The 27,248-nt window shown below is 39.3% G+C and overlaps 1 protein-coding gene across 1 annotated transcript in view; it reads left to right on the top strand.

Moving 5' to 3' along the window:
* The window catches only part of RELN (reelin), a 284,110-nt gene that overhangs the window by 144,679 nt on the left and 112,183 nt on the right, over positions 1 to 27,248 (top strand). Inside the window, 5 exon segments of the mRNA XM_044423494.1 lie at positions 1,014 to 1,123; positions 3,011 to 3,077; positions 9,007 to 9,240; positions 9,875 to 10,036; positions 18,371 to 18,607. Coding sequence (XP_044279429.1) covers positions 1,014 to 1,123; positions 3,011 to 3,077; positions 9,007 to 9,240; positions 9,875 to 10,036; positions 18,371 to 18,607 — 810 coding nt within the window.

Raw genomic sequence — 27,248 nt, 5'->3', positions numbered from 1 at the left:
AATATTTGAGGAAGCCTACATGTTTGATTATTGCTAACCACATCTACATATTTGAATATCATAGGCTTTATATTGGTCCTCATTAAGCAATTAAATTAAAACATGGTGTTGTGGCCATTCTTTTTCCCCTTCTTCCAGGAAGTCCACGACAAAGGCTTTCTACCTGGAAAGCATTATTATGTTAAAGCTGACTATTAGGCTGGCTTTGCAGTGCCAAAGAAAAAAAAGATTTCAAAAGTCAATAACAAAATAAACAAGTAAAGTTAGAATACTGACCAACTTAATGTTAAGTTGCTTCCATGCTAAATGCCTCTTTTCCCTTTCAAACTGAAACTGAAAAGAGGAAACTATTGTATGGTTTGTAACTGATTGATTATAAAACCAATTGTTCTACTGGTTTTATTGTTTTGTTTAAATATGACTATTTTACTGGTTGTTTATATACCTTTTAAATTAGTGTGCCAACCAGAGAGCCTATGGGCTATGGTGGTACAGAAGTGGAATAAATAAATCTTCTTCTTCCCCTGAACTTCCCCTTTGCAGCCCCCAAAACCACTTCCCATGCTGTTTTGGAGGGTGTTGTGGGGACTACATAAAGAAGGGGAAATAAATGAAAATTATGTCCCCACTTCCTTCAGTAGCAGACTCTCATGGACAGAACTCAGCTCATGCGTAGCCTAGATCCAAAACATCTTGTATCTGAAGGTTCTGTTTGTATAAGTACAATATGAAGAATTTAGAACAGCCACAAGAATCAGGTTCTTCAGAGAGTTTACAAGCTTAAATGTATATTGACACCATGGAGAGTAAGGAAAGGGTATGAAAAAGATAATGGGGGAGGAACATGCTGCACACATGTGAGCTTATAGTGCTACACCCACTCCCCATTCTTATAAGGCTTAAGCCACTGTGATCCTTAAATTGTGTCATGTCAATGATATAAGCTCTGCACTTTTAAAACTTTAAATCAACTTGTAACTTTAAAAGCATGAAGGATCATGTGTTTGTTTCAGGTGGAACCGAATAACTATTCCCCTTCCAAATGCAGCATTAACCAGAGATACCAGAATTCGATGGAGACAAACAGGACCAATCCTTGGAAATATGTGGGCAATTGACAACAGTTAGTAGCATTCGTTACCATCATAACTATTTTTCAGTAGCACTTAATATCTGTAATCTTGTCTCTGTAAATGTTCTTATGTTTCCAACTAGGATATACCTGCTTGTAGTTCAAGTTTCAAAAACACTTTTTCCTACATGTTTTGTTGCTTAAGAGTAGCTGAATGACAATGCTTAATCTAAAGGAAGCAGAGTTTTAAGATACGTGGTTGTATTGCACCAAAACAGGAACATATATATGCATTAAATTGAGTGATCCTGTTACCTAATGAAAGCACCTTCAGTTCTGCTGACATGACCCTGATTTATAGAAGCAATTATTATGTTACTTTTTTGTAATACTTGTGAAGTTACAGGAATGACCTCTAGGGCAAGTTCAGATTAGGACATCAAGTTTTAGGAATACTCTCCTAATAACTTGCTCCTCTTGCATATGAACTGCCTGTGTTTAATTGTAGCATCTAACAGCCATGATCAGTCAGTAAAATCATCTAGAGATGCTCTGAAACTCTCTCTTGTTGTTTTGCTTCAACTGAGTTTTCAAATTTGGTTAGGAATGAGTTTGGTTTCAATATAATGTTAATGATGTTGTGGATTTTATTTGTGAAAAGGGAGGTGCAGGATATAACATTCAATCCTCAAGTGTGTGTGTTGGGGTGCACGCGCACGTGTGTACTTTAAAAAATAATGTTTGCATTAAGCAACATTTCTTCTTTCAAACGACTCTAATCCAAAACCTAATTATTCAGTTCAATATTTTTTACAGAAATCTCTGAAATAAATTAAGGCTGCAAATACTCCCTCCCTTGCACGCACAGATATATATAAATGCATACATACATACATATATCTGGGAATTAACTCTATTTAACTGAAGGTGATTTACGCCTAAGTTGATATGGATAGTATTATGCTACCAGTCTTCTGGATTGGTGTTGCATGGAAGCAACTCTGAATACCCAGATATGAAAAAATAAGATAATTCCTGCTCATTTTGTTGTGATGCTATTCCATTTTTCCTTAGGAACCAGAAACCAAGTGTTTTCAAGGCAATACTAAATCTTTATATTGCAGATGGTGCCTTGCCAAAAATAAAGGGAAATGAGCATCAAACACCTGTAGTTTAGGCAGTATGTTGTTGTTAAGAAGATATCTATAAAACTGTTGTAAAGGCAAGACAGAGTGTAAGAAGCTTCTAAATAAAACAATCTTTTTTTTTTCCTTTGGGATAACATAAGCATTGAACAATAGTGCATCAAAAATAGGAACTAGCCCCAGACTGGGTGTGAGCATGGCAGAACACATGCCTCAAGTATGGCCATGATGAGAGATGGGAATGCCTCATTCCCATAGGATTGTACAAGGACACTGGGGTTATATGAATAACCATGTTTTGTAATGTTAAACATGTTGTATTTTACATTACTAAATTCTAAGGTTATTCGTATCCATTGCTGATCCATCTCTGGATGGATTTTATTTTACTGCTCCTAGATTTTATTGTGCTTATGGATATAATAGTCCAGATTATATGGGTATTATCATTATTACTAGTCCAGTGCTTATCCATATTAATTTTCTGCCCAAAAAACTATTGTAAAAAAGAAGAAAGATTTACAGTGTAAACTTAATCATAACTATATTCCAAATAAAATAAATAATCCTGAAATACCAAATTTTATTTTAGTCAGGGTCATGGTAGACTTATTTATCCTTGCTCACTATTAGACTATCCTTTATTTTCTGATGTAGTCCTATCACTGGGATTAAAGGTCAATATTTCAGTCTTACTTGATATTATGATGTCTGTGAGCCTGTGTCTTGTTTTTTTCTCCCTGTCTTCATTCAGAATTTAAACTTTAATATAACCAATTTCTATTCTCTGCAGTTTACATTGGGCCTTCCTGCCTCAAATTCTGTTCAGGACGAGGACAATGTACAAGAAATGGGTGCAAGTAAGTCTGATAAGAAATCCTTGGCCAGAGTATTTAGGCATTCTAGCTATACTATATCTTTAGGTTGCAGTCCAGTCCCTCCTTTGGGATTGCACCTCTTCCTTGGGCTGAATCCTCTAAAAGTGACAGCTGAAACCATACCTGTCTCTGTCACAGATAGAACAGAGGTCCAGGACTTTTAAGTTATTCAGTCATGTTTAGTCACCGAGCTAAGTTATCCAGGCATTTAAGGCTAACACGACAACCTCTAATGGGATTGGGAAGGTTCTTCCCTTAAATTCAAATTATAAGGTCTGGTTAGTTCTTTTCCAAGTTGTGAAATGGCATGGCTTCCTGTTGAAATAATGGGGGTGGTGACACCACTCCTTGAACTTCCTTGGGTAGTGAATGTGAAGACATAGCAGTGGCAACCAGCAAGCCATCACAGTGCAACTTGTACTCCCTGTGTTTAAAGGAAAGCATCATGCATATATATTTTCAAATATGTATCTAATTTATTTAATTTTAATGTGTGGTGAGATGTAATAGTTCTTCATCGTGGTCTCCGTGCATCACACATTATGGGTGCTATGCCTGCGCAGTGCTGGGAAGATTTAATAGCTTTAACGGTTTTTGGTGGGAACTCTGCCCTTTCCCTGCCATAGTATAAATGGTCAGAGTGCCCACCCTTTACCCATTCTGCTTGTGACCACCATTCGCCGTGCCTCAGGCCTTTTTGCCCTCTGCTTGCAATTCTTGATCGTAAACTCTTAAATCTTGTCTTCTTTCTATTTGTTTTTTCCACTTTACAACTTACAGCCTTTTATCCCAGTTCACCCCTTACCAAACCCCTACCCTTACTTTTCTTATTCTCCCCCCTCCCCCTTAACCCTTTCCAAAATTTTTTTTTAAAAACCCTTCTATTGTCCTTCTCTTCACAAACTTTCTCTGCTGTTTCTTTCCTCTATTTTTCCCTTGATGGCACAGCGGGTGTCCTTCCGTAAGTGTTCTCAGTGTGGAGCCAAGATGTCTCCCACTGACCCTCATATTCTGTGTCTTCTCTGCCTTGGAGAAGGGCACAGGACTGATAAATGCAGGCAGTCTTGCAAAAATGTCAAGAATGGGCTGCAAAAAATGTTATGGGACGCAGCACTGGTCACCATGAAGCAGGTCTCGGCTGAGGCCAGCTCTTCTGTGGCTTCAGGACTGCCGAAATCCATCCCCGCTCATCCATCTGAAGAGGATCCTGTCAACAAAGATGGAAAGTGCTTCTCTAATTCTCCTCCCTGCAAACATGAGAAGAGGAAGCATGTTGGGTCCGAGGATTCTTCGAAACCTAAACGTCCTAAGAAGGACAAACCTGACAAATCTGAGCGCCGGCACAAGAAACATGACAAGGTGCCTCACTAGGAGCTGGCTACCACACTGATCTTGGTCCCAATCTTGGTCCCAGCTGAAACTCCAAGCTGCCAGTCTGTTATGCATGTGACACCGCCATCGTCACCCCCACGGATTACAACTTTACTGCACTCCAGTCCCGATCCTTTAGTGAGAGGTTAAATCTCCGACAGAGAAATCCGTGAATCTCCTCCCCAGATGGGACTGGAACATCCACCTGCGAGATCACCAATACCAATGCCCATGGCTCAATCATCTCTGGATGGAACTCCGAGGGCACCCCAACTCCCGTCATCCCTCTTACCACCCCAGCCTTCGGCTCCACAGCCTTCGCTGTACTGGGTTCCTCTGCCATATGGAGAATTCGATCCTGACTGCTTTGACTGGCCTTATCTGTGGGAGTACTATCCCCCATATGGATACTACCCTCAACCCCCAATGGATCCCCATCATTCCACCCCTCACTCAGTATTGAGGGACACCCCAACAACTTCTGCTGCAGCGCTCACCCGTTCACCAGCGTCTCCTGACGGGTCCTCATCCAATCCACCTTACATCTTGGATTCAGACTTAAGGATTCTAAGCAAGCCTCCACATCTCCCGACACTGTCATTTCTACCCAAGGTCGTGGATCTCTGGGTGACTCCCAGGGTCCCTTCTCTGAGCTGCTCTCCTAGATGACTAAATTGCTGGAGCTAGACATACAGCAGCAAATAGATCCCAACCAGGACAATATTTACGACATTGTTCATAAAGAGGACTCATCGCTCTGCCTTTCATCACCACTCTCCGACAGGTGATGACCAATACTTGGCAGCTTCTGAACCACCAACATCCCACCTCCAGGCATCTAGAGGGGATGTACAAAGTTCGGGAGCAAGATATTCCATTAGTGATCAAATCCTCCCAGGGAAGACAGAATGAAAAACATTCAACTCTGGCTGATAAGGAGGGCAGAAAGATCGACATGATGTCTCGCTGCTTCTACACTGCAATGGGACTCGTTCTTAGGATCTCCAAGTACAAGGCCATCATGGCCCTCTATCAATTCTTTTTGTGGCAGAAGATTGAGTCCCTTGCTGCATTCCTTCAGGACCAGCAAAGAGGAGGCAATGCAGCTTTCCAGACAACAGCTCAACATGGAGAAACATCATGCCAATTGTGACTCCCGGGCTCTCATCGGTAACATCACAATTCATCGCCACACTTGGCTGAGATCTAGCAATTTGCTACAGGAGACCAAACAGAATGTTGAGAACATGCCATTTGACAGCTCTGAATTGTTCAATGCGAAGACAAATGACAAGCTCAAGAACATCCAGAAAGCTCATCTCACCGCATGTTGCATGGAAACACCTTCCCAACACATTTTATTTTATTTTATTTTATTTTATTGTTTGTTTGTTTGTTTGTTTGTTTAAAGTTTTTGTATGCCATCCCCTTGCTATATAGCCTCAGGAAGGCTCACACAAATAAATAAATATAGTACAAATACAGATAAAAACCTGGAAACACCCTGGCTGCACAATTAAAACCTATAAATATTATACATTGTTAAAATATTGTTTGAATAAAAAGGTCTTAGCCTGGTGCCGAAAAACAAATAATGACAGCGCCAGGCAGACCTCTCTGGGGAGCACATTCCACAGATGGGGCGCCACCACAGAGAAGGCCCTCCTCCGGGTACTTTGCTTCCTGATGTCTCTCACAGAAGGCTCCTGGAGGAGGGCCTCTGCTGCTGATCTCAAGGGGCGGGAGGGCAATTATGGAAGCAGGCGTTCCTTCAAGTGGCCATGGAACAGATCTCAATCCCGGTTCCAGCCCTACCATCAACCATACCCTACTGGACATCAACAGTATGGCCAACGACAGCAGCGGAATCAAAGGCAAAATACTCCTCGATATCAGCAACCCAGGCGCCAACCAGAGGCAGATAAGCATCAATGCTGATGGGACACGTGAACCATTCCTCATTCCTCCAATCCACCTTCCCCTCTCCTTTTGGGGGACTGGCTGCAAAGCCAACTCCCCATCTGGTAGTCCATCACATCTGATAGGTGGGGTCTCACCATCGTAGAGCACGGATATAAAATCAAGTTTGAGACCGTGCCACCTTCCTGCCTGATACAGTATACAGCAGCCTCTCCAACCTTCCTGGAAGATGTCACTGAGCTGCTTCGTAAGGGAGTGATTCATAAACTCCATCACTCCGAAGGACTGCACAGTTTCTACTCCAGGCACTTTATGGTACTGAAAAGAGATGATAGACTACACCCCATTCTAGACTTACGTCGGGTCAATAAGTATATTAAAACAAAAAAATTGAGAATGACCACATTCCAGAATATATTTCCGTTGTTCAGGAAAGAGGATTGGTTTGCATCCCTGGACTTGAAAGGTGCTTACTTCCACATCAGCATCCATCCTACTCACAGGCACCTCCTTCAGTTCACTGTTGGTACCGATGTCTTTGAATATAATGTGCTCCCCTTTGGGCTCGCTACTGCTCTGAGAGTCTTCACCGAATGCATGGCTCCCATTTGTGCCCATCTCCGGTTTCAGGGCATCCACATCTATCCATACCAGAACGATTGGCTTATCATCTCCTCCTCCAGGGCTGATCTTTTTGCCTCCATCAAGACTACCTGTTCCCTACTTGATCGTCTTGGGCTCTGTGTTAATACTGAAAAATCATGCCTTTTTCCTTCTCAGGTCATCCATTTCATCAGAGCATGTCTGGAGTTTCTATGCACACGAGCCTTTGTTCCTCAGAACCAACAGGAAAGACTGATTTCTTCCATCCAACTGATAATCGCCCAACGGACTGTCCCTGCACATTTGATCCAACAAGTGCTCGGTCATATGGCATCCATGGTTTCAGTGGTGCTGAATGTGAGACTGCGAATGAGACCTTTTGCAGCTGTGATTCAATCACAATTTCTACCCGGACTGCAATTGACCCAACCAGCTACTACAGTGTCCACACTCGGTCCTCCAGACCTTGTCATGGTGGACTATTGATACCAATCTCTCCTGCATTTCATGCACAAGAACTGACCGTGACTCTTTATACCGACACTTCCCTGACTGGATGGGGTGCCCACTGCGCGTCTCTTCGGACCCAAGGCACCTGGCACCGACATGAGACCGTCAGGCATATCAGCTACCTGGAATTGCTGGTGGTCTTCAAAGTACTACGTTCCTTCTGAACCATCCTTCAAGACCACACGCTCCAGATAGTGTCAGACAATGTTGTGACTGTGTTCTACATAAACAAACAGGGCGGTACAAAGTCAATATTCACATAACCCACCCACCGGCCCCACTTAGTGTTGATGACTGGATATACTCTATTTATACACACACACACACACACACACACATATATGATTACGTGAATGGATATATAGGTGTATATTCTTTTCCTCTTTATGAGCACAGAACCCATAATGAGTGAATGCACAGATGACCACTCAAAGAATGACAGTTACAGGTAAGCAACCTGCCTATTTATATAGTGCATTTGGAAATCTACATCCACTATAGACTCATAGAATTTATCACATGAGATTTTCAAGATTGGTATCCAGTGTTGTTGTTTACACTAGCAAAAACCAACATTATGCTGACATTACTAGCACTTTCTAGGCAAAGAGAAAAGCAAAGATTTTCCTATGAATTTCAGCAACAGATCACTGCATTTTCTCTTTTGTAGCAAGTACTGACAACATTGTGCTAGTGTTGGTTTATGACAGCCAAATTAGTGGTAGTGTTATGACAGCACTGGGTACTGCGCCAAGTCCTGTTAACTTTTAAAAGTTAGATTCCTTGATAATTTGACAGTTGTAATTTGCAACATATTTTAAGATGTTATTGATCAGCCACATGAAGGGATTTTTTCTCCACCAAGATAGAAATAAAGAAACTTCTAATGTACATCTCAGGAAAGGCTGTTCTGTTACCACTAGTGTGAGAAAAGGGAATTTTGAACTTAACAGAAAAATCCTGCTCCTTCTAGTGGAGGTTGGGCAGCCTGACCCATTATGCTTTGATATGTACACACAGGTTTGGGATAGATAGGAATCATGGATTCCTCCTTTCATGTCTGTTTTCTGTTTTTCTCCCTCTCTGATGTTTTGTCTTTATTCTGACCTGGTTTCCTTTCACTGTTATATTTACAGTTATAGTAGGTTAGCAGGTTTCTTTGAAGTTTGGGAGTTCCTGCAATCCACTAGCACAGTCAGGGTAAGGCAGATAACAGACTTCTGCATAGTAATTCTGTGGAAATAAATGGGTCTCACTTCCAAGGATGTGAGTTTAGTCATGAGTCACAGCATTTCTATCTATAATTAGTTATAGGAGATTTGAATATGCCTTTTAAAAAAAGAAAAAGAAGAAGAAGACTGTTGAAGCTGAAGAGAGAAATTAGATAGGCACTTTAAAAATACATAAAGTATTATGGTTGTTAATACCTAAATTCATCAATTATTTGATTTTTTCCAATCTTTAAAATATTTAGCTGGCCATAATTCCTGTTTCATTTCTTTTTCAGATGTGATCCTGGGTTTTCAGGGCCTGCATGTGAAATGGCCTCCCAGACTTTCCCCATGTTTATCTCTGAGAGTTTTGGAAATTCTAGACTCTCTTCATATCACAATTTTTACTCTATCCGTGGTGCTGAAGTCAGTTTTGGTTGTGGAGTACTAGCAAGTGGCAAAGCCTTGGTTTTTAATAAAGATGGGAGACGTCAGCTTATCACTTCTTTCCTTGACAGCTCACAGTCCAGGTAAATAGGAATGAATGGAAGCAGACTGAAGTTAGAACTGCATCCTGAATACACTTTGATTGAGTAAACCCCAGGTATTACACATTAAAGCTTGCAGCCTCTGTTCAATAAAGGAAATAGCTAATCTGTTAATAGTTCCTTTTAATTCAATTCTTATCTTGATTATTTGAAGTGCATTTCCATTTTTTTAGAAAACATCTTTTACTCTATCTGCAGTACTAAGCATTTAATGCATTTGGGGGTAAGTATTGTGTGTCTGAGTTTGCAAACATAGGACATTAATATCAAAACTGAGTGTCGAAGCCAAGTGCTAATTGATTATTTATGAGCTTGTATTTATTTTGACAGCTTGTGGCAGCTGATTAGATCTATTCCATATATCCTCCACCCCTCCAGTTCCTAATAAATAATTGAATGCAATAATGATTGGCATGTTAAAACAATATTTGCCACATTGCATTGCTTGACTGAATAAACAATTTCAGCAGTACAGAGATCCCATAAATATTTTTTACCTTGCTTATATTACTTACCTGTAAGCTTGTCTAGATTTTTAAGATAAAAAACCAACAGTTTCAGGAAGAGAGTGCTGTATAAATTGTAACTTACAATGATTCATATCCTTGTTTACTAGATTTCTCCAGTTCACTCTACGTCTTGGAAGCAAATCTGTCTTGAGCACCTGTAAAGCACCGGACCAGCCTGGAGAAGGAGTCTTATTACACTATTCGTATGACAATGGAATTACCTGGAAGCTGCTGGGGCATTATTCCTATCTCAGCTACCATGAACCAAGGTATATAGATGATAATGGTGGACAATAATATAGATGTGCCCTTGTTATGAAAGGCTGATTGCCCCATCCATTACCTATTTAAACTGAAGCACTTGTATTTGAGAAACTTTTGTTACCATCAATTTCACTTTCAGTTCTTCTTTATGAGATTGATAGACAGGGTGATCGTGCATTATTACTTCATTCCCTCAGATTTCCTTCATAGTTAGTAAATCTCTCATCTTTCAAGTTTAACATTATCTACATATCTGAGTGCTTCTCAGATACATGTGGATGAAATGTATATTGTAATCAAAACCAGCATATTTTTCCAGTTCATATTTGCCCTCCCACCCCTTGAGATCAGCAGCAGAGGCTCTCCTCGGGGAGCCCTCAGTGAGAGACATCAGGAAGCAAAGTACCCGGAGGAGGGCTTTCTCTGCGGTGGCGCCCCATCTGTGGAATGCACTCCCCAGAGAGGTCCGCCTGGCGCCATTGTTATTTGTTTTTTGGCGCCAGGCTAAGACCTTTTTATTCAAACAATGTTTTAACAATGTTTAATATTTATTGGGTTTTAATTGAGCAGCCAGGGTGTTTCCGGGTTTTTAACTGTATTTGTACTATATTTATTTATTTGTGTGAGCTGTCCCGAGGCTATATAGCAAGGGGACGGCATATAAAAACTTTAAATAAATAATGAATAAATAAATAAATATTTTGGAGATAATTGCCGCAATAGTGCACAATATGCTACACAGATTGGACTATATCCAGTGATGTCATTCACTTATGTACATTTCATTGTGCAACCATAAAAGACTTTTAGTGTAATGTCAATAGCATCAGCTTGTTCATGTGCAACAAGATTTCCTAGAAAACCTATACCAGTTAATCTGAGAGATCCTAATGTTAGTAAAGGGTTGGCAACTCAGCATCCACAGATGCACTGGCACTGTCCTTCAAGTATGACCTTTGGGCTCCACATCTTTCCTTCCTGCCACTGCCCTTCTTTCCCCTCTCCCCAAATCCACCCCCTCCCCACTAGCAAGATCACAGACTTTCCTTCCATGTACCCACCTAATTTCCACATCCTGCTGAAATTGCCATGGCCTTTCCTTCTTTTCTTCCCCTCGCACACATGCTACCATATACTTACTCCCTTTCCTTCCCACTTCCTCCCACCTCCGCACACTGCTGATGGCTCAGTATTTGAACAGGTGGTGTTTAGATGTCACACGTGGATGGACAAATGTGTAGATATTTGGGCTGCTTTTTTCAAAGTTTAGACATAACCATTTTATTGATAACTGTATTCCTATAAATACTTCTGAATCCTTCTAAATACATATTTCATATACACCCACTGTATGCGATTCATTTTAAGTAATATAAGAAAAGTGCAATGTTTGTATATGGTTGTCTTTGTTTTGCTGAGCTGTGGCAAACCCTTCCCTTCCCTCCTCTCCCACAGCTCCCAGTTGTCGCTGTCTTTCCGTCACTCCTGCTACACTCCTACAGAGTAGGGGATAAAGTGAACATGGTAGGAGTGGGAGAGGCAGTAGAAGGTGGTTAGGACTCCCAAGAAGGAGAGGGGGAATGAAATAAAGGGTGGGAAGGAAGAAGAACTGATAGCATTTTGGGATGGACACCAACCAGGCACATTTCAGAATGTGTCTGTTAGAAGTATACACTACTAACCGTAACTCTTACATGTATATGCACTGACAAATATCCTCTGAGGAAGCTCTCACAAGCACTGTTTGCTTTTAAAAGTGATCTTGTAAAAAGGCTGCTATCATAAAATCTCTAAACCAGAAGAAGCCTGTTATTTTTCAGAATGTGAAAATAAAAGATTTTTGCTAATATGACCAATTCCAGTAGTGCAGCACTTAGCAATGAGTTAATTTTGTTGCCCCATCCCCTGCCTTTGCCTTTTTATCTTCCTTTACCCATGATCCTTCCGTCCCTATTTAATGTACTTTTATGGGAATTTCATTTCCTCCACAAAAGTGGGCATTTATACTTGATGTATTCACCTGTTATGTGTGTTGCATGAAAGAATAAAACCCACAGCTGGTGGTGCAGATCAATTTGGAATAGTTTTGTGTAAGGAGGAAGACATTTATGTCGGATCAGTTGCTGTGTCTTATGATTATACAATGTGAGTGCAAGTGTTGCATGACTTCCTTGTTACTTGATTGATTTGCTTGCTTAATTTCTGTCCTGTCTTTCCTCGAAAAAGCTCGAGGCAGTGTACATAGTTCTTCCCTACATTTACCTTCACAACAACTCTGTGAGGTAGGTTAGGCTGAAATAAAATTACTGAACTGGCCCTAAGTCACCCAGTGAGCTTAATGGCTGACTAGGATTTTGAACTCGTGTCCTTCTCAGGTATCCCTCAGTCCAACACTCTGAACAACATGCTATAGTGTATGTATGAGGCCATGATGATTTCTAAGCAGAGTCTGTGGTTCACTCTGTAGCTGTAAGGTACTCTCATAGTATCTGAGTAATAGCTTAGGGAGCTAAGAATCTTGCATAATGTTTAAAGTTTGTGCCTTAATTGGCAAAGTACCAAGCATATGTTAACTTTTCAGTTGGACTAATGAACTTAACTTAGTAAAGACATGTTGGCTGTAATCCATAGAAGTGACACAGACAAATAAGAGGGGTAGAGGAATACATACGAATTTGGAACTTTATCAGTAGGAAAATCTCTTTGCTAAGAAACCCAGGCAAATCACTGCTTGCTGAGTTTTAAAAGTGGGATGCCTGTTGAGTAGTCAGAGTTGCTGCTTATGTAAAATGAGAGAAACTGTGGTCACTATTGGAATAGTTCTTTCCTAGCTTGTTCAAAATGAATATGGAACTACCCTTGTCTTCCATAAGACTTTGGTGCTGGATTCTGTTAGTTATTTAAATGTAATTTACATTAGCTATTATTTATACAGTCTTTTTAAAAGAAGTAAATCACTAGAATTATTTCGAATAACAAATATTATTTTAGGTGAAGGTATTTTTATGTGGTTTTTAATTTTTTCCTTTAAAAAAATTACATTGATAATCTCCTTCCAGAGATGTAATGCTAAATCTTTTAAAATATTCATATTTCTTTGAGTAAACCTGCAAGCATAGCTCATGTGACTATGTGTCAGCCATTTTACATTTGTAAAAATACACTTCCCTAACATTTGAATGTAATGTAATATTACTTTTCATTGTGATGCCAGTTCTGATAAATGTTATAATTTACACTGATATGGTAGAATTCTCTCCTTCTTGATATAATCATTTTTCTGTATTGTTCTGGTGAGAGTAAGGCACAGTTCAGCATAACATAATACTGACAATACCATAAGATTTTCCAGTGGAATATGAGTTCCCTTGAATATGAACACAGGAACAGGAGGCAGATACATATTCTTGAAGCAGATATTTATAGTAATAGTGATTAAGAACATGAAATAAACTTTTCAGATCAATATATTAATATGCCCAAAATGTCCAATGTTTCCAGGAAACATGGATTGATAGAAAAGTCTGGTAGTTGCATTACTACCACCCAGAAATGTTGTTATTCTTTTGTCATAAAAAGAAATTACGAGCACGAGAACAGCACTTATTCGTGTAAGGTTTTCACATGGTTAATCGTATAGTGGATCCAGGGCTTAAAGGGATGCAGAACTAGTACCTCTTTATTAACAGAAACTGTGATACTATCTGACATCTTCAAGATTCCCTGTTTTTTCAGGGCTTAACTGCAATCCTCACAGTAGCTGGAGGGAAATGAAACCTCCCAGGAACAATGATTTGTTTCTTGTTGTAGTGTAAAGTAGTTTGGGCTGGGTTAGTCTTGAATAGGCAATTAAGACAAATTAGCTTTCCAAAATAGAAGCTGTCATATTTTGGGCACATCATGGGAAGGCAAGACTCAGTTGAAAGGACAATAATGCCAGCCGTTGAGAGTGAGAAAGATACCTGCGTTGGGCACACATTCTCAAAGGTTGCTCTCTAGTCTCCAGAAGAAGAATCAGAAGAAGAAAAAATGTGTGGGAGGTCTTGGAATGTGGGCCATCCCCAGACATTGAGATGAGAGAAGCAGAGATGGCGAGACTCCCCAGGTGGGCAGGACGTCTCTGGGAATATCTTGGCAGAAGGGGACTTGCAGCAGGGGAGCTTCTTAGACACAGATGACAGGGATCCAGCTCTTGATCTCAGCAGAGGAGAGCAGCCCACCTAGAGGATCAGTGTGCAGAGGGGAGATGTGCTCATTTTCAGAAAACCCCTTCCAAAGGGATGGGGCCCAGGTGTGCTCATAAGGAGAGTTCCTGTAAGTGACTACTAGATTGGGTTCAGTAGCCCACTATGTGCATGCTCAGAGATTCATTCTGGGTGTTTGTGCATCTGGAAAATGCTTTGGTCAATAAAGAACATTATGCAAGGAAGATCTGTGGCTTGGAATGTGCAAAGGGAGGAACCCTAGCTCATGAGACGAGGGAAATTCAAAGGCAAAAGAAAAGGAAGATCAAATAAGTGATTAACTCTGTAAAGCCAACAGCCATGACTTTACAAGAGCTGAGCAGGGCTGTGAAGGACAGGACATTGCAAGGCATTCATTCTCACCGTAAGTCTGACAACTTGACAGCACATAGCAGCAGCAGCTTTACAAAAGACCTGCTCATGATGAAAATGTCTAAAACTGAGTTGTTGATATGGATGACTACAACTGCCAGCAGTTTTGGACTCTCCTCGAAGGTGTGGCTATGAGGACTGCCATACTGAATGCCTGTACTTCAAAATTAACACTCTGCTACTATGCATGGCAAAATAAGAGCCCCTTCCCCCTCTTCTCCTATGTCTGTGAGTACCTGGGTGCCTCTTACAGGGTATGTAGAAGTGACCGTTGCTGACATGTAAAAACCATGCAAGCATCCCAGGCAGTCTCCATCTAGCCCTCCACCTTTGCACCATGCAAATTCCTTGTGCTGGGAATACCATGTGGGAATCCTCAATGCAAAGGTGCTATGATCACATTTACAATGAAACATGCTTTTCAAGTTTTGTTGGTGTGTGTATTCTGCTGTCGTTGGATAACAACATTTTTACTTTTGCAAAATAGCAGCAGCTGTTGAACACCCATATATGTACTTATATTGAACAAACATGTTTAGAGAGAAGGTCTCAGCTATGTCTATATTTTTAATTAATGGTGTACAGTAACAGTGATAAGCAGAAAATGTAATTTTCCTCCTTTTTCTCTGTCTCCTACAAGACACTGTACAAAGTCATTGTAGCTCTTCTCTAGCCCTTAGAGCACTTTTGAGGCAGTGCCCTGTGTGCAGATAATTTAGGGCAGAAGCAAACACTCACACAAGTTATGACCCAGACATTTCTGGTCCTGAGTTCCAGCTCCTTTCTACCTTACTCACTGATAAGTGGGTATAGAGTTCTAGCCTTAGTCAGGCATACCAGTGTGCTTGCCCCAGCAGCAGCCACTGATGTAGAGTGGGTATAAGGCAACTTGGGAAAATTGTCCAGGTACATCTGACTAGGGAGAGAGTTTAAAACAAGGCATTGATACCCATGTTAAAATTATTTGGGCAATATAATGAACTTGGATGTTGCAGGACAAATTAAGATAACCTGTTTCTGCTAAAAAAAATACCTCAGGAAAACATTTCATTTTGATATACTATTTTCCCATATGGCTTTCTGGATGGGCAAGTTATGGAAGAGAAGTATGAGGTATTGAGAAACTGTTCCCATTGTACCTTACAGTTTGCAGAGGTCTTTATGTACAAATCTTCTTTACTCCTAGTGCCTGGATGGAATGGATTTTGATATAGACATCAGCTAAAATTTAGTTGTGATTTTACCATCATGTCTAGACCCTTGGGATGGATATTTTTAATGGTACAAGTGGAATCTCAAAATTTAAGAGATCTAGCCCATTGCCATTCATTAAAACCACTGTTGTCGTGAAGACATTTTCCAATACCTCCAAAGTCACTTGTTCAGTAGCACCATTTGCTTTCTCTTGCTAATCAGTCAGCACATTCATTCTGCAAAAATAAATGTGATAACACAAGATCCTTTGCATGCATATATTAAGCTTCATAAATACAGCAGTTAAAGCAGTTTTTAACATAGTGCCATGCGTGTGGATGCAAATTAGTTTTTTATATATACAAAGAATCAAAGAACAAGAGCACACATCTTGGATCATCATAAAGGAGAAGGAAGAAGCATGAAGTAAATGTATAAATTGATTTTTCCCTGTCACTTGGCATGCCATGTTATTCTTTAAAGAAAAGGCACACATGTGCACACAAGCTCAATAGGCATATAATGAAAGCATCTTTGCTAGTATTAATTGGACTTTGATGGAGACAAATACTCTTTATGCTGTCCTGCCTCACATCTCACCTTGTGTGTTACATGTGGGCATCTGGTTTTATTGATTTAAGGGAAATTCGCAAAGATGTCATTGCCATGGCAATTAATGTACGCTCCCTGTGGCTGTGTACTGTAATTGCTCCTGGAAATTCGATATTATTCTTAATTTTCCTCACAGTTTGTCAAGTACAGGTTTTGTTGTCACAGCTGCCATAAGAAATCAAGTGGCCTTCCAGACTGTAGTAGGCTCATGGGACTGGCTTGCAAAAGCAATGCGAAGGCAATCCCAGACTAGATTCAGCTTCTTTCCCCGATGAGAGTAATGTTTATGTTTAGAAACTAGTATTTCCTAGGGACTGTTTTTCTAGAAATAGCAAGGTTGAGTATACAATTGGTTTTGGGCTACAATGGAAATATGTGTGTGAGTAGATTGTTTAATCAAGGAGTATAGTTTGTGTTGTACAACGCTGGGCAAACTGACACAAAGGCTTTTAAATAGCTTCTCTCGGATGTGACATGGAATTGCAAGTCTCATCTCCGTGCAGGATTTTTTAAAATTGGAAATTGACTTCTGAAGCAGCAACTAAGAGTAAAGAGCAGCTGCTTAACTTTTTCCCCTCTCCTGTGATCCAGTCAAAATATCAGACTCTACTCTGTTTTCCCACTTATGAGGGAAAACCTCATATCTTCCTTCCCCTGCTCCCCATTGGTGAAAATATGGCTTGAGATTAAAATAATGTGAAGGAAATGAGTTATGCTGCTGTTTCTTTCCTGATTTCCTTTGCTCAGAGTACTAGCATACTTAGGTCACTTTTCAGCTTTATAGGAAAGCAGCATGGAACTCCATATACTGTATAGGGGAAATGCTATAATTGGGATATGACAAGGTATTTTAACATGGCAAGGTTTGCTGCATTTAGTTGGCCTGATATAAGATCATAGGATTCAAACCAAAATGCTAGACATTCTATGAGAGCCAACTCCGCAATTTTAGCAGTGGTCAGCAGCGTTCCCTTGCTGCACTCTCTTAGATGGCTGCTTACGTTTTGTGCTGGACTCATACTTACCATAATAAGAATAAAAAATCAATGCTGCATTTTAACATACACCAGTCATCAAACTGAGAGCTGGGAGAGAGGGAGAAAGAGAGAGAGAAAGAGTAATCTCATTGTAAATTGCTTCTTCTGAATAATCTGTTTCAGTCCCCCTATTTAGGCGATATCTTACTACAGTAATTACCTGTTCTCTACATAGTTGTGCCAGCTACCTTTTGTTTGTGGTTGACTACAAGAGCAGCCTCTAGTTCTTTTTTGCCTTGTATACAAATAACTGTAATTGCTATTTTGATTTTTTTTTTTTTTTTTGGTATATGCATGCATCTAGAAGAAACAATGTACACTGAAAAGGCAGGTCTCTGCCCAAAAGACTTTGTTCCAATGGGGAAACAATTACAGCAAAGATGGGGAACATCTGGCTCATGGTGGCTCCACCCATATACGGGGAAAGATGGAGCGGCAACAGTGAAATGCCTGGACTGAGCAAAGCCAGCTCTCCCTGAGACACCAGCCAGCATTTTAGCTGGAGACCCAATAATATCAGGGGGTTTGGCCTTACATTTGATGCCATAGATGCCCCCCCTCCCCCAGCATCTGACTTCATCTAGCCCAATTTGTCTTCCAGTCCCAATGAAGACTGACAGTGGAATAGAGGATTAAGCCAAAGACCCCAGATATACTTATGAATGTAGAACACTGCCTTATCAGAAGTGAAAACATGGGCAGACTTTGAGGGAGAGGCTTTGAAGCGAAAGTTTTGTTTTAGGAGGGATCCAATGAAAAATGGGGATGGATGATTTGGAGAAGGAGTTCCAGATATTAGTGGCAACAATAGGCAATGACTGAAATATTTCAGTATCTTTCTCTACTTTCTCAACAAAGTTAATTTGTTGTTGTTTTTAAGAATAATTTCAGTGGAACTACCAGAAGATGCAAGACAATTTGGCATTCAGTTCCGATGGTGGCAACCATATCATTCTTCTCAAGGAGATGACGTGTGGGCTATTGATGAAATCATTATGACATCTGTGCTTTTCAATAGCATTAGTCTAGACTTCACAAACCTGGTGGAAGTTACACAATCTCTTGGGTTCTACTTGGGAAATGTTCAACCATATTGTGGCCATGACTGGACACTTTGGTGAGTACCTTTTGTCTTGTTTTGTGGCTAAAGCTTTCCAGAGTAGAGTTTCAATCTAACACACCGTTACTTGGGTATAAGCCCCAAGCAAATCAATAGAACTTAACTGTCAGGTATTAGGCTTGCAGAAGGGCTACAGATCTTTCCAATGTGAAGCACAATAGCATGATTATGTCCCTATGTATCCTAATGAATGCTGGAAAGGGCTAATTGATTTCTCTGATGACTCTCTTCCTAGTTGTTGTTCATTAGAATTTCCCCTGGGCACACAGTATGAATGACAATGTGCTTACTGACCTATATGTAACGAGGGGCAAATTTTACATTGTAGTGCAATGTGATTTATGCTAGACAATGAGATGGGGCTCACATAGTTGCCTGGCCTGCAACATGTTGGAAGTTTATCCCAAATTGATATCATATGTAAATTAAAGAATAATTAGCCACTGTGATTTCCTTCAGTTACCATAATTAATTAATGCAAATTAAAGCAGGTTGATCATACATAATATGATGCATTTAAAACACAATAAAGAGTTCTCTGTGAATCAACTTGGCCTTTTACATCTAGCAGAACCTAAGTGACAGCAATTCTGATCAAAGACTATGATTCAATAAAAACAAAGCTTTAAAAAATCTGCTGATGTAATGAAACAGATGCTTATTTAGTCCTCTCCCATTAAACTGAATGTATTTTGAAAGTGTTCTGGCTACATAGCTTCCCAACAATCTTCAAATATAAAATGCTCAGAAAACTTCAAAACTTACATTGATGTCACAATTGTGCTCCAAAACATTATATGCCCATATATCAATAGCATGGAATGTGTAGCAGAAGGAAATATCTGACTTTCAGTTACTATCTCATTCGGGAATGTTGTTACTGCATATCAGATAGGTAAGATTTTGCCAGTGTGTAGCTGACTCTTTAGTAGCCAAAATCTACTAAATTTACTGAATGCCTCTTGATTTGCCTTAGTTCTGCTTCTTCCCCTTTAAATTCACATGATGGTTGCTGTGGTTGCAGCAATACCAACTCTCTGTTTGCTGTCCAAGCATTCCCTACAGTGCCATGCCACACTTTATATTACTCCATCTTGGGAGCCAGTTCTGTTGGGTGCCATTGTGTACAGCATGTTAACTGGTTGTCATTGTTGGGGTGGGGGGTAATATTTTATTATGTTTATTGTGCTTTATGTTTTTAATTTGTTTTTTGCCTTGGAAAGGTTCCTCTTAAAAGTCAATCTGTACACCTTTCAAATAAATAAATATTGCCATGGCAAAATAGTTGTTGCATCCTATTCACAACACCTGTTAATTGCTTCAGCTCGTTACTGTATACTGTAAAATGATAGAACACCACAATCTTCCCTGCAGAATGGAAATATTATCTTTGTTTATGTTTATTTTTCAAATGAAATTATTTGAAATTCATATTCATTTTTCAACATGTAAACATTCTTTTTTGTGTATTTCATGGCAAGAAGAATAGGTCTGGGGGGCTGTGAGCAAGAATAGTATTCGTGGAAAACCATACATGAGTTATACAAATTCTAGTGTAGCCATATGTTCCTTCCACACTTTAACGTTGTTTTATTTCATTATTGTAATAACTAAGTAATGTGAAAACAATGGAGCTTGAATGGACAAATTCAGTTATAATTAGCTATGTTTCAATTGCTCCTGAAGGTTTTTTTCATAATGAATTTGCATATCAGTGTTACATTAATATCAATCAGTATTACATCAGCATTAGATTTATGTGCTAGTAGTACTAATGCATTAAGACATACATATAGTATTGCATAAATTCATTTTTCATTAATTGTCAACATCTGCCCAAGTAAACTTGAGAGGTAGCTGGATTCAAACATGAAAGGATTCAAGCATGATTACATCTGGCTTATTTTTTCTGCTTTCTTTAAACCAACAAATTTATATCTGATCAAAATTTTACTCCACTATGGATCTGCTTTGCATAGATTAATTTGCTTAGAAAAACTGCAATCATAGTGATTATAGGGAAAAAAGGTAGATAATAATACAGTTCCCGGAGGGCACTGAGAACTAGCACTCCAGGACTTTTATGAACAAGTACATTTTGAACAATTTGATTTAACTTTCTGATCATCTCTCAAACTAAAAGGAGTTGACTTGGCTGTGAGAACAGCTCAGAATTTGCTCTGGCAGTGATAATGAGACTGTTGAAACTGCGGCTAACCACTTTACTAAGGACAATGGAATTACTCACTGCTCATTAAAATGAAACAACATGGCTGGGCTCAAACTGTTTGCATCCTTTTAATCAAAGAGTTGGAATGAAAGGCCTTGAATGCCATTGTTTTCGCTGTGGTCTTGTTAGATTGGCATAGCATAGGAGGGTTGTTTTTTGGGGTTTTTTTCTGTTTAATAGAAAAGTAAACATTATTTCTAGCTTTGTGTTTTGCTTCTTTTTCTTTATACTTAAGAATCCAAACCAGAGATGACAGTACTAATAACTCTAGACTTCTCGTTGATTTCTTCCTGCATTGAAATAGACAGAAAAACATCGTGAACACTTAAATTAGTGGGCCGTATAAGTATTCTTTAGGTGCTTTGTGAGATGTGAACTATTCCCTTCACTGACCTTGCTTCTCTCTGGAGATTAAAAAAAAAAAGTATATCAGGTCTCAGAAATGGCTGGTTGTTAAATTAATTATTGTTGGCTTCTCCCAGCTGTGAGTCCATTTGCTTCTCATTTTCTAACTCATAACTTTCCATGAGCATGGATTGCTATGGCATGGAGAGTGTTCTCCTGGGAATATTCTGACAATTGCTTTTTCATTAGAAGAACTGTAGTCAATATGCTATAAATCATTTTACACCATGTCATCTTAAAGCACAATTTCACAAAGGGGGTGTAGGGAAATGCTTCTAATTATATGGTAGGTCTCCTCTTGCAGACATGAAATTGTAAATCAGAATTTATTTCTGCTCTAAGAATTAAGGTCCAACATTTATAAAAGGGTTTACATATTTTCCTTGCTGATGAATTTCTTTTGCTTTCAGCTGTTTGAAATTAATTCAAACAATGACTTAACTCATTGTATTAATATGAGATATTTCAGTATTTGGCACTATACTAATCAGCTCAGCTCACCTTCTAAATTTAAAGTGGCTGAATTACACAAAAGAAGTAAGGATTTATGTTTATGACTTATGTTTTTACACATGATGGAGTTATTCCCAAATAATTTATATGGAAATGCACTTATTTATCTTAAAGAACCTTAGAATTTTTAGAAGTAAACAAATACATTACGAAAAAGAAAAATGAAGCAGAATTATTTTTAGGGCTCCAATCCCTGTAAGCCAGTCAGGATTTTATACCTGCATTGAATGAATGTCCAGATCCAAATGGGAGCATACAGTGAAGCATTCAACAGTTTATTAACAGCAAACAGGTATTCCTAAATGCAACAGCTGAGGGGTACCATTTTAGGACAGACTACAAAGAAACAGCATATACAGAGAGTTTTATGGAGGTGGTGTCACATATGAATTACAGGGAAGAGAATGAGACTGAATGAATGCAATGCAAGAACAATATAAAAGAACAATATAAAAGTACCCAAGAACAATACAGAAACATCAAGAAATCATCAGGAAAACATTATGATGCATTGGGAGTTTGAGTGACAGATAAAAAAAACAATCAAGAGTTAAAGAATTTAACAAGTTTCAATGTTTGCTTTTATAGTCTGAGGTAGGAACTTCCATAAAGACAGAGAGTAAACTGGTTTGGTATTTAGATAGCAAGCAGATAAGCAGCTGGCAACTCTTTAGGAAGCCCCAGAAAGATACTATTGCTAACAAGTTGTATACCAGGTTATTAGGATTTATGGATTTGACCTGGTTACATTGTCACTCCCCTCTGCCTGCTGCACTGTGCATTGGATTAGCCGGCTGGTGACTCATTCACATAGCCTGAGGCTTCATTATGGTTCCCATAGACAAGAGTCTGGATAGAAAAACCCTGCGCATTTGGGGGGAAGGTGGGAAAGGAAGCAAAGGCTTCTTTAATTCAAAATATAAAAGTATGACTTTTAGTAGGACAACTCCAACCCAAGCAATAGGATGGTGATGGGTCAGCCCAGATTGTTCTATTGCTTATCTGTCAAGCTGAAGGCTACCCAAGTGAAACTGTGTTGGCGCTGCCCTACAGCATTCTCTCTTTTCAAGAGCATTCCTTCAAAACTTTGGTTGACATCAGTCATATAGCTCAGATACCAACCAGCAATGTCAGTAAATTTAAATGTGAATGGGTTGATGTGTCTTGGTTTATTAATGAGGGTTTCCAAACATTTGAAAAAATAACATTTTCCCATATTCCCCCACCAGCTTCTTTTCTTTGCTTTCTCCCCCCACCCCCACTTTTTTGTGGAAGTGAAGAATGTGAGCATCTTGGGAAATAAAGCTATATAACCACACATGGAAGGGACTGGGGGGAATAGGAACACTAGTATATCTGTTGAATAGTAACACTAGTATAGCTGTAATGTCATTTTTAAATGTTTTTGTAAATAAAAAGAGATTGTAGTTGGTGCAGATTTTGCCATGATACAATAAATTATATTTGATACGCCCTTACTATAATTGTTGCTGATATCAATCAAATCATTCTGAAAGCTTTTCTTCATGAGGCATTTATTGTATGTTCATCTCTCCTTGTTTATGGATTCTTTAAATAATAGTGTATTCTTCCATTTTCACTTTTGTTTTTAAGAACAATTTCTTGGGGGTGTTTTAGAGTGGGGCAAATGGAGTATTATTTGGAAAAGCAAAGGAAAAACCATTTTCCCGCTTGTGTTATTGTGTTATTTCACCATAGCACAATGCCACCTATAAATATGTGGTGGAAAAGCAGGGAAAATAAGCTGTTTGTATAGAGCTCAGAGTTCAGTTCTGTGAAGAAACCAGAAGTAGATATAGCAGATTTACAGCTTCATGTAGAAAAGCTCACACTCTTTTACTCAGCCTGATTGTAGATTTTACACACATGCCATCAGCAACCTACATTGTTTCTCCAGCAATACAGGCTCTCTAACTGAATTGCTGGATTTAGCCTACATGGGATGTGCTTCCTGGAGGAGCTAGGGAGGAATGAGGGCAATGCTCACAGTCTCTGACCTAGGGAGAGAGAGTCCACATCCTGAGAAAGTGTTGTGCAAAAGGCTGTGTTTAACTAAAACCTGGGGTCTTTAGACTGTTTGGTTCATCTTTGAAACATGGTGGCAGTGGTGACTGAATCCTTGGCAGAAAAAGAATAAAGAGCTGTGATTAAAAACGGAGAGAGAACTTGAAACTTAGTGTGGGCGTGGAAAACCTAGAAAAAGATTTTAATTTCTGTGTGGAGATTGCAATGACACAAAAGAGGAGTCTGTGAAAATAAATTTATTTCAGTATTTTATAGGAAAAAAAGTGAGAAACTGTGTACAAATATTCCCCCAAGTATAGTGTACTTTGGTTACAATAATAAGTCATTTTGATGTTTAATTCAACCCCATAAAGAATGAAACAATAGAAAGATAAATATTTTTCATGTAGGAGAAGACATTGGGGAATTGTTGTGAGTTGAGTTCTCCCTCCCAGCAGCAACAATCCCTCCAGTGCTTCTTACCAAACAACTTTATTTTATGTGTAAGTCTCTGAGCATATGCAAAGCAAAATCTTGAACCCTGTCTCCTCGCCCAAAACTTTGCTTATGAATCCTGTCCCTGGAGGGAGAAGCACTGTGGAACTGGGCACACCGTCACTCCTCCCTCTGAGATCCCACTTGGGCCACTCTGTGACTGTGATGACAGACTATCAGGTCTACCTCTTCATGAAGCTGGAGTTCCCCATCCAATAGACTCCCCATCTCTAAATCCCATCTCTAAATACCCCCTTCAGGATGTTGCTGTTCCTCATTCCCATGAGTGGGTTGACCAGGCCCCACTGCTGCCCTTGAACTAATCTCTCCCATAGCAGGCACAGGTGAGTATTGAGGACCTTGGACTGCAGCTGAGTCCATTTCAACAAGTCTGAACTGTCAGCCCTGCCAAGATAGACCAATTCCCATACACACGTCATTATCAGAATCTGAGCTGTCAGTCCATCCAAAATGGTCAGCCTCTCATGCATGCCTCTGAAGTTTGCCAGAATGTGCAAGCACAACAGGAATATAACACCACTTTAAAATTGCTAGCAGCCAAATGCAATTTTGGAGACATCAAGGACTCCTTAATAAGGAGACTTCAGGTTATCAAAGACTACACTGTGGAACCAGTGTGGTGGTTTGAATGTTGGACTGGGGACCTGGGAGACCCAGGTTCTAGTAACCACTCAACCATGAAACTCATTGGGTGGCTTTGAGCCAGTCATGGACTCTCAGCCTAATTTGCCTCACAGGATTGCTGATGGAAGAGAAAAAAAATGAGTGGAAGACTACTATGTAAACCACCTTGGCTTCCTTGCAAGATTAAAAAAAGGTGGGATATAAATACAATGTAATAATATTGATAAGGGATTGGATAGTATATGGAGGATAACCTATGGAGTACAGGACACAAGTGCAAGAGGGAAACATTCTTGAAGTTAAAGAAACTGTTGGAGATTTCCAGGGCAGCTGAAATGCCTAAAGACAGGCTTAGAGCTCTGGAAGGACAGGCAGTGGAACCTGTCCATAAAGTACAGAACAAAGAACAGGCAAGACCTGTTGTAAACAAAGAAAGTATTGTGCAATGCAATAAAGCAATGCAGGCACTGTGACGGAAAATATGCAGGACAAAAACATATGGTTATGGGAAGAGATGCTTATATGTTAAACCTATAAGCTTTTCCACATACAGCTTTTAATCTATCTGTATGTTCAGTTATGTAGCAGAATTGAGATCTGGGCTTTACAGTAAGAGCTTTTCTATAGAAAAGCTGTGTGTTGAAAGCATCTACTTCTTGTGAAGATTTCCTGTGCAAATTCCCTTTCAGATACTACAGCCAGCCAACTATAGAAAAGAGTGTACAAACAGCTAACAGTGTTTGCATGTGATATCTGAAGTTCTACACATTATTTATTTATTTATTTATTTTTACTCTGTCTTTCCTAAGAAATTCAAAATGGTAACCACTATAGCTGCTACTAATGATTTACATCAGAATTTTAATTAAGCTCTCCTAGCTTAAACTGTGAATGTGCTCAATTCAGAAAAACACCCACTTCTCCAGTGGGTTTAGTTAACATATAGAGCTTAATGCATAAGATTAACATACTAGAAAGAACAGGATAGTCATTCCTTGTATGAAGTTCTGTATATGCTTTGAGTCCCACAGAGACTAATCTATCAGATGGGAGAGGAAAACTATCCTCTCAGGTGAAGGATTGGGTTCATTCTGATTATCTGGATTCCTCCTGTTATGTCAACATTATTTATATAGTGCCATTCCTCTGTATCCAGAAAGGATTCCATTTTTACTGAAAGCAATGGATTGGAAAGTGCAGTAATTGTGAAAGTCCCACAACACCTTGCCAACAACGATTATTGCCAGGCATTTACTATGCTATCAATCCCAAGTGTACCAATTAGTGTATAGTGCTTGCAGGTGGGCAGATTACTTTGGGAATACTCATGGAAGTTGCCTGTTTCTGAGTGTACACGTCATTTAATTACATGTAGAAGCAGAAATCTGTTCCCAGAAGAATGTTTATAACAAACTTCCTCTTGATTCATTGCTTCTGGAGAGCATTTGATTGCTCTTCCATGATGATGTAGCCAGTATATTAAACTAACTTCTGACAGTGTTCAAATTGATTCCAAGCATATGTTCTCCGCACAAAGAAAGACAGCACTGGGATTCCAGCAGTAAAATCAGCACTAAGCAGGTACATTGGAGAATTACTGGAGGAAGTAGTGGAGAAAGGAAGAGAGTTAATGTCTTTAATGCTACTGAGTTATGGTTACAAGCATTTGAGGGTATTCAAAAAGCCTATGAAGTAGTATGAAAAAAGCATTATTTAGGTGTTTCATAGGCATTGTGCTCCCTGCTGAATATATCAATCAGTCAGTTGCCTCTACAACGAATAGATTATTTCTTCTAATCCCCACCCCCGAAAACCCATTCTGACAGTTAAGACATCAATGTTACTTCCCCTCCCCCCAGATATGTAGTCAGTGTAATGACTAATAGGATAGGATATGGTACATGAAGTTGGACTTCATGCTGAGATTAGAGATGCTCTTTAACCACTGAGATCTGAACTGTACAATCATTTGATGTTAGAAGATAGTTGACCAACATATTTTACAGACATCCAAATTATTAATTAGCTTCACATATTTTAGCATTTTACTGGTCATTTTGAGACATATATGCCTAGCTGGGGCATCTTTGGAGTTGTTGACTTTTTCTCTGTCTGAACATGCATAGCAGATTTAGTTGTTTTACTCTCGTTAATTGTCCTCACATTCATTTCTTTTGTGTGATATAATAGCTCATTCATTGTATATTTATTACTTCTAATCAACATGAATAAAAACTTTAAAATTTAGCATCTTACAAATGCTGAATAACAATAAAATGATAAATTTCTTCTGTGTTCACTGGATATAATTTGACATGATTTTTT

The sequence above is a fragment of the Varanus komodoensis genome, unplaced genomic scaffold (genome assembly GCF_004798865.1).
Source record: "Varanus komodoensis strain SLA01 unplaced genomic scaffold, ASM479886v1 scaffold13_3, whole genome shotgun sequence".
Lineage (NCBI taxonomy): Eukaryota > Metazoa > Chordata > Lepidosauria > Squamata > Varanidae > Varanus > Varanus komodoensis.
This window is presented reverse-complemented; position numbering and strand designations above follow the sequence as displayed.